Consider the following 8,363-nt stretch of genomic DNA (forward strand, 5'->3'; position numbering starts at 1 on the left):
GACGCAGAGTTTCCCGTATTTCTCCCGGGTCGCTCTGGCCCCGGGAGTCGGCCCGGTTGTGGGTGCGGAGGTCGGGTGGGTGGGGTCAGCTCTTTTGATTAATGCAGCAGTTTGATAAGGAGGGCGGTGCGGGAGGCTGGCCGTCTTTATGGGGGCGAGGGAGAAGGGGCGCGGGAGTCGCTGCGGGAGAGTTACCGTATTTGCGCTGGGCAGCGCAGACTCTAGAGGAGAGAGCCACTGCTGGAGACCGGAGGAGCAGGGGCGCAGCCTGGGCTGTGAGTGCGGGAGGGGATGGAGGAACTTGGGGGAGAAGAGGGGGCCGTGGCTTTAGACCCTCTCCGTAGTGGGGTCCTTGGTCGGAGATACATGCCGGGGAGAGCGAGGAGGCTGTCCAGGGACAAGGGCAGGCTGAGATTGGCCGAGGGGACCGTGATGGTCTGTCTTTGCAAATGTCAGTGCAGCTGGCGGGCTGAGAGCCTCGTGGGTGGGGTCCATTGCAAGTAGTACTGGTCCCCTTCTCCAGGGCGGGTGTGTGTTCCACCCTGGCCTGAGGGTAGGGGGAGAAAGAAGGGGGATCTCTGAGACCCCACTCTGCAGATAGATCGACTGAGGTTGTAGTGAACAGTGAGATCTGGAAGTGTAGAGAAGGCCTGCATGGAGGTCTAGGTCCCTGATGGGGGTGGAGGACCGCAGGGGAGTGCCGGCTCAGCCTGCTCTGGGGCAGGCCTCAGTGCTCTGCAGGAACAGGAGCCCTAGGCTTTTATTTGGGGGGGAGGGCATGGGAGGAGTGGTTGCAGACAGGGTTGTACAGGAGCAGTGGCCCTTTGGGTGATCTAGAACTCTGCAGTGGTCAGGTGGTGGTGGTCTTGTACATGCATGTGTATTTTGAGGGGAGTTTAGCTGGTGAGCAGCTGGCACATTGAGAGGAGCTTTTGACAGTGAGTCAGGAAACTTAGGGCCTAGTCCGAGCTCACCTTGTGCGACCTTGGGCAAGTAAGGTGACCTCACTGTGCCTCCGTTACCCCGTCTATAAAGTAGGGCTCAATAAGCCTGTTCCTTCCTTGGGGTTGCTGTGAGGACAATGGGAAACAATTTAAGAGACCACGGTGCTATGGGGAAGAGAATCCTTAGAACCAGCATGAATGGAATGGAGCCGAACTTGGGGGTGTTTGCTGAGCCTCGGGGTCAGGCTTCCGTGTCTTGGGGATGCCAAGAGGAATCAAGCTGAGACCAGCACCGCCACCCCCCCCCCCCGCCCCCCAGGGAAGGTCACCCTCCCTTTCAGTGATTTGCAAACCTTTTGCAGGCGTGCCACATTTTGATAAACAAAGAGCTGCTGCCTTTAATGTTTAATTGAGATTACTTTCAAGTGTACAGGGTTTTTGTTTTGTTTCTTCTTTTACGCTTTTCAAAAATATCTGTGAGCCACCAGTGACCCCATCCCTCCCTCCAGATTGGGGATGCACCTACCTATCCCCTCCCTCCTTCAGATGCTGGTTGGAGAGATAAGACATATGCAGGTGCTAAGTTGTAAGACTAGAAGCCCTTGGATATCACCCGTTGGCATTTATTCAGTACTTTGTGTGGCAGGTTGGGTGCTTGCTGTTGGGGATAAAAGAAAGAGGCGGCTCTGTCCTTAAGGCATCACCGGGCCAGGGCTTTGTGATGACTGAGGGTCATAAGGTTGGGCCGTAGGGCTCAGGAGGGGCTGGAGGGGCCAGGGAAAGGTTCTAGCAGGAGGTGAACTTGAGAAAGGCCTTAAGGAGGGGCAGGGTGTGATTAAAGGGTAGAGGAGAAAGAAGGGCTTTCCAGCAGGGGAACGCTGGCTTGAACAAGACTGTAGAGGGGTGGATGCTGAAGTTGTGGGAAGCCAGTTCAAGGTCCAGTGACCCTGAGGTTGGGGGCCGGCTGATCCTTGGATCCCCCCACCCCTGACTCCTCTCTCTGCTTCTGCCTCCCCAGGGACTGGTGACTGCGGCTGGAAGTGCCCATGACAGAGCTGGCGTCCTCGGGGGGCGGGTCCCCTGCGGGGGACGGGGAGGAGGGTCTGGGGGACGAGCGAGGCCTGGTCATCCACCACCCCGCGGAGGAGCAGCCTCACCGCTGCCCACTGTGCGGCCAGACCTTCTCGCAGCAGCCCAGCCTGGTGCGCCACCAGAAGGCACACGCTGGGGTGGGCCGCGCGGCCGCCTTCGTGTGCCCCGAGTGCGGCAAGGCCTTCAGCGTCAAGCACAACCTGGAGGTGCACCAGCGCACGCACACCGGCGAGCGGCCCTTCCCCTGCCCGGAGTGTGGCCGCTGCTTCAGCCTCAAGCAGAACCTGCTCACGCACCAGCGCATCCACAGCGGCGAGAAGCCGCACCAGTGCGCGCAGTGCGGCCGCTGCTTCCGCGAGCCGCGCTTCCTGCTCAACCACCAGCGCACCCACGCGCGCATGCCCGCACCGCATCCGCGCCGCCCCGGCGTGTTCGGGGAGCGGCGGCCCTACTTCTGTGCCCGCTGCGGCAAGAGCTTCGCGCGCGAGGGCTCGCTCAAGACCCACCAGCGCAGCCACGGCCACGGGCCCGAGGGCCAGGCGGCCCATTTAGGCCGCGTGCTATGATGCGCGCCAGGCCTGCCGCCGCCGGTTTCCTGCCCCAGAGCCGCGTCCGTGACTCCAGGAGATGGCGCTGGGCTGCGGCCCCCGTTCTGGATTTGATCCTGAGAGACGGGGAGGGCTGGCTTGGGGTCTTGAAGGAGTGGGCCGCTGCCCCGCTTGGGCCGCCTCTTTCCGAGTCTTCTCCACCCTACGGCTGGTCGTCCACAGCTGCTTTGGGCCCCTGCATTGGTTTTCCTCCTCTGGCTCACCCGGCCTAGAGTAGGTGAGACCTAAGGTTTGGCCCGATCCCCTCTCAGGCCTGGGCAGGGGTTGGGGTCAGGGGCAGGCAGGGAAGGTGGGGTGAACTGGGCTCTGGGTGTATGACAAGCTTCTTACTAGATCTTCTTTCCCAGAATGTCAGAGTTGAAGGTCACCTGGAGAGGGCCTCTCTCCACAGTCCCCAGACCCACCCACCCCCTACCCCCTCCACACCCAAGGTCTCCTGACTCCAACACTTACTATCTGGTGTACTTGAGAAATCATTGCACTTTATGACTCAGTTTGTTCATCTGTTTAAGTTGTGTTTAAGAGGGACTTCTCCCTGGGATATTGTGAGGATTGTAGTCAATATTACTAGATAAAAGAGGGTGACAGCACTGGTCTGGAAACATTTATTGAGCACCCCAGTGTGCCACGCACAGTGCTGTGCTCTTGGGAGGAGGCACTGACACAAAGCCTTGCATCTGAGGGGTGACACTTGGTACACACACAGGTGATGCAGGCTATCCTAGTGGACAAACTATAACGTATTCTGGGAGGTGGGGGAGGTGATTGGTGTCACCCAAAGCGTTTGATGGCTTGAACTGGGTCCGGGGGATGAATAGAGGTTCTCTAGGGAGAGCAAAGGTGTGTGGGGTTTCCGAGGTGGGGGTCAGATAGAGGAGGCCCATATGTGCCCCACAAAGGACTTTGTGGCCCTAAAGAGAGGACACCAAGATGTTTAATGAGTAGAGCGTGGTGATCTCAGACATACAGTTCAAGGGGTAATGCAAGCACTGTGAGGACAGGTCAAAGTGGGGTGAGCAGGAGCCTCCAGCATTGTGGGGTCATCTGGGCAAGAGAAAATGAGGCCCCTAGCTAAGAGGCTTGACCAAGGGGGAGAGCCAGGACTGTCTCCTAGGCTCCTGATTCCAAGTTGGTGCTCTGAAGCACAGGCTTCTTCAGCCATTTGGCAGGTGAACAAACAGGCTCACCCAAGCTTGCCCCAAAGCTCACTTAGTACTCACTTAGTACTTAGTACTGTGGTGTCACAGTGCAAGCCTGGCCCCCAAGACCCTTCATCTCTATTTCACTGCCCACAAGAGAAGCTCTTACTAGCGGGAAAATGGAGTGTGGAGCTTGTGGGGATGTGACAAGATCCCACGTGGTAGGATCCTGGGCAGGGGCGCCCCTGGGTGCCCGAGGGGGTCTTGGCATCCACAGTAGCAGGTTGGGAGGAAGGGAGCTGGGGGCGTCGGAGGGGACCTGCACTCACAGAGCCCTTGCTCTGTGCCCAGCCTGTGCCACCACCTTGCTAGGTGCTGGAGACCTGTCCCTGCCCTCTGTCCTTCCTTAGAGTTTGTGGCTCCTTGGACATCAGTGGCCCTTGGCCTGCCACCAGCTGGGTGCTGCAGTGTGGACTAGTATTTAGTGGCAGAGATGAAGAGATTAATCTGGGACCTGGGACATCTGGAGCCCACATGCCCCAACCCCAAGTTGTCTCAGGGGTTCATGGGATTGATAATCCTGGAGTGCTCTGTAGGGGGCTAAAAGGACTGGCTGAAAGCCTTGGACAAGTGCAGGGTGGCCCCACGGACTCCTCCCGCCTAGCCCCAGAGAGGTGGCTGAGGGGTGGCTGGGCAGGGCCGTGTCAGAGCCCCAGACCTGACCCTCATCTCTTTGTCTCCGTGAACAGATGTGGAGTGGGCAGGACCTCTGGGAAGTGTGTGAGGCACATCTGGGCACAGAGTCTAGGAATGGGGCCCTCTGGGGCCCTGCCCACCGGCATGAGGACATGTCCCCTAAGAAGACCTACCTCGGGAGGTGCCCTGCAGAGGGGACTGATGCAGCCTGGAATTGGAGGCCGGTTCTGTGCCCCGGTGGAAAAACTCCCCGAACCAGTTGGGAGTCACGGCCAGAGAAGAGCTCGTCCTGGCTGCCTGGCCACAGACTTCCACTCTCATGTGGCAGCAGGGACAGTGCCTGTGTGGAGAGCCAGCTTCTCTGCGCCTGCCTGGCCCATCAGAGACAGCAAGTAACTGGCCCAAGAGAACACAGCAAAGTCAGCAGGAGGCCTGGCTCTAGAGGCGAAGCCTTTCCCCCAGGTGTGAACCATACTTGCAAGGCTCCACTTTCCTTTCAGAGCAATGGTTCTTAAGACTTTGGGGGTGTGAAACCCTTGGGAAATCTAGCAAACGATATGAACCTTCTCCCCAGGAAAACGCATACTCACGGAGACACGAGAATCTACAAACAATGCCAGAGCTCCTGGACTCCTGGCTGAGAATCTCAGCCCCAGGACAGAACCTGCCACTCTTTCCTTACCTACGATAGATCCCTGGGTCAGGGCCACCCCACAAGTAGCATTTCTCCCTCCCCCTGCTGAACTTCCTTCCCTCACTCAGGAATAAAGAATTCTGAGGAGGGGACCCTTTTAGTCGCTCTCCTCCCAGACCTCACGGGGCCTCAGGCTCCTGGAACCTCTCTTCCCTTCCACAGACGTTGCTGGAGGCTCTCTGGGCTGGGTTCGCTCTTCTCTGATTTGGGGTGCTTGCTCTGGCTGCTGGGTTTCACCATGCCCAGGATCCCTGGCCCGGGCTCTGTCTGATCTCACCATGAAAGTGGCGGGGAAAGCAGGGAGTTCCATGGTGTAGGGTGTGCGTGACCTTGGGTCCACCCGGGGGGAGGGATCCTGCTTCCCAGCAGCCAAGCCTCTGCCACACCAGGTGTTTAGCCAGGCCTGATGTGGGGAAGGCTGAGGGGGCAGACGGAGCTTGGCTCCTGGTGCCCGCCAGCTCTGAGGCCAAGGAGCTTTCCTGAGGTCCGTGCATGGATGTGGAGGGGCAGAGGCTGGACCACCAGCAGGGAGAGGACTTCTGTTTCCACCCTGAGCGGGTTGGCCTGGAGCTCACTGGCCTCCCCAGAACGAACCACTCATCTGAAGAGGTGTGGCCGATTAGGGCTGGGCTGGGGTTTCGATGACCTCCAGATGCAGTTCTACTTAGTGAAACTCTTGGGGGTGGGGAGAGGCCTGGAGCCATGGATTTAGATCAAATCCCAGCAATGGGAGTTGTGGGGGGCGCTGTGGAGCGTTCTGGTGGGAGGTCCTAGGGCCCAGCTGGGCTTTGGTCAGGGTTGTCTGGAGGCCCCCCTCCCCAGCTCCTGCCCTGGGATCTTGCCTGTCCCGTCTCCCTTGCAGCCTGCTGCAAATCTGCCGCACGCCTCGTCCTGGAATAACAAACCGTGCTGGGGGAGATCAGAGAAACAGGAGGCGTTCTGCACTCCAGAAGCTTCCATTTGCTCTGATCCTTGGCCTGCCTGGAGGGAGCCTCAGGGAGGGAGCCTCCCTGCCGATCGATTGTCAGCTCACCTCCCTCCAGTCTAACCACGCAGCCCTCATGCGCTGTTGCGGCCTCTGCCTTCCCTGGTATTGCTGTGAAATGCGCCCCTCCCCCGTCCTCCCCAAACCCACTTCTCCACCAGGACCTCCATCCTCTTTCTCTGAACGGTCCCTGTGTTAACTCCGTCTCACCCTCGGGGGCACATGCCGCATTGCACTCTGGCTTTCCATGCGTGCGCACGTGCGTGTGTATGTGTGTGTGTGTGTGTTGAGTCTCCAGCTAGACTGTGCGCTCCCTGAGGGCGAGGGACGTGCCATTTCCTCTTGAACCCCAACAGGGTCCAGCACAGGGCTGGGCTCATAACACTCAGGAAATACTTGTCTACTGGCTGATGGGTCAAGTGCTGGAGGCTAGAGGGTGGCTGGTGGTGGGAGGAGGTGGCGGGTGAGTTCACACGTGGGTTGTGGGTTCGTTTCACTGGGCTGTGAGCTGGCTCCCCTGGGGCGCTAATGACTGTAGGAGACCTCAGGTCCTCCCCTACTTGGGCCAGTGGGACAGGAGGGACGCCCCCATGGCTACGCGGGAGTGCGTGTCAATGGTCGTCCAGGCTGGATATTTCTGTCGGTCACCGATACCTGCCGGAGCTGACCAAGTGGAATAAATGTTCTCTCGACATCAGCTGGTGTGAGCTGTGGTCATTTGGGGCTCCGCCGGGAGCAGGGCAAAGGGCTCTATCTCTGCGCCCCTCGTGTCTCGAGGAGCTGTGTGCTATGGTTTGTCAAGGCTATAGCAAGCAGAGATCAAAACCACAGCAGTGAATAGTTTAGCTCCCCCCTCCCCTGCAATCTGGATGATGACTGCTATTTGGATTTGGGTAACGGATATTGGGGCCCCTTTAAGCAGCCTCGACTGTTTGCTCAGCCGAGAGTGAGTCCAGACCTGCTGAGAGCCTGCGCGGTGATCCCCATCACCTGGGGGCCTTGGCCAGCCTCGTGTCTTTCCTGAGCTTAGTCTGCTTAGCTGTGACAGTCCTGTTGTTGCCAAGGCGCCGGCCCTGATCACAGCCCAGGCTCTCCCCAGCACCTTCTTTCTGTGTCCTCCTCTTCGTGACAGATTTGGGGCCGCATCGATGGCATCTATCAGCCAAGGGAGGTCCTGAGTGTCAGTAACTCAAGGACAGGACCCGTGGAACCTGGGTTTGTTGGGGGTGGATCCGGCAGGACTCTTGGACTCAAATTGACTAATGCCTACATGGGGGACTGCGGACTCAGGGGACAGAAATGCAGTGACTTGAGGGTGATAGTGAGGACCCAGCCTGTCCTGGGCTCTGCCCTCCCTCCTGGGGGCTGCCTCCCCAGCTCGCACCCAGGCTGGGAAGAGGCCCTCTGTCGGCCGAGGCCAGGTTTCTCCCCCAAAGGTCCGAACCAGTTGCAGGGCTGATGGGGCGGCGGAGGGCAGCGATCTGAATGGCCAGGCCCCGGGGCACACAGTGCCGCGGAGCGGTCAGCCCCCCTGGAGCCCGGGTCTGTGGGCAGGTGAAGGAGTGGTTGGTTCACCAGGGGACAACCAGAGGGAGAGGCGGTGAGTGGGTTCCAGGTGGGCAGACCGACACCCTGTTACTGACCGGTGATATCGAGTCACCTGGGGGCTTGTTATGAATGCAAAATCGCAGCCCCGCTCCAGAATCTGAGTCAGAAACTGCATTTCAGTAGGATCCCCAGGCAGTTGCGTGTGTAGACACAGGTGCTCTGCACTGTCACTTGCCCACCTCTCTGAGGTGGGCCTCTGACTCAGACATGCCATCAACCCTCTGTCAAAAGGAGGAGACTGAGGGGCGCCTGGGAGGCTTAGTTGGTTACGTGTCCGACTCTTGGTTTCGGCTCAGTCGTGATCTCACGGTGTGTGAGTTCGAGCCCTGTGTTGGGCTCTGTGCTGACAGCTGCAGAGCCTGCTTGGGATTCTCTCTCCCTCTCTCTCTGCCCCTCACCCGCTTGCTCTCTACCTCTCTCTCAAAATAAATAAACTTATTTTTTTTTAAAGAGGAGATTGAGACGTGGCATACATCTGAGGCAGGCTTGTGGGTGTGGAGGCAAGATGCTGTCTCCACCAGGGTCCAGGGCCCCGGCCCGGCTGCCCCCACCACGTGTGGGGCCTGGCGTGCACACCAGCAGCAAGCACCTATGCTG

General features: G+C 59.0%; 1 protein-coding gene across 1 annotated transcript; it reads left to right on the plus strand.

Annotated features, from left to right (window-relative positions):
• Positions 1-332: 332 nt before the first annotated feature.
• LOC122488497 (zinc finger and SCAN domain-containing protein 2-like) lies at positions 333-6,855 on the plus strand. The gene is made up of 2 exons (XM_043589875.1): positions 333-2,861; positions 4,533-6,855. The coding sequence occupies exon 1, from the start codon at positions 1,991-1,993 to the stop codon at positions 2,600-2,602; it is 612 nt and encodes a 203-aa protein (XP_043445810.1). The 5' UTR covers positions 333-1,990; the 3' UTR covers positions 2,603-2,861; positions 4,533-6,855.
• The last annotated feature ends 1,508 nt before the right edge of the window (positions 6,856-8,363 follow it).

The sequence above is a fragment of the Prionailurus bengalensis genome, chromosome A2, assembly GCF_016509475.1.
Source record: "Prionailurus bengalensis isolate Pbe53 chromosome A2, Fcat_Pben_1.1_paternal_pri, whole genome shotgun sequence".
NCBI classification, from domain to species: domain Eukaryota; kingdom Metazoa; phylum Chordata; class Mammalia; order Carnivora; family Felidae; genus Prionailurus; species Prionailurus bengalensis.

Coding starts and splice junctions, on each gene's coding strand:
- LOC122488497 (XM_043589875.1), top strand. CDS start 1,991: ATGACAGAGCTGGCGTCCTCGGGGGGCGGGTCCCCTGCGGGGGACGGG.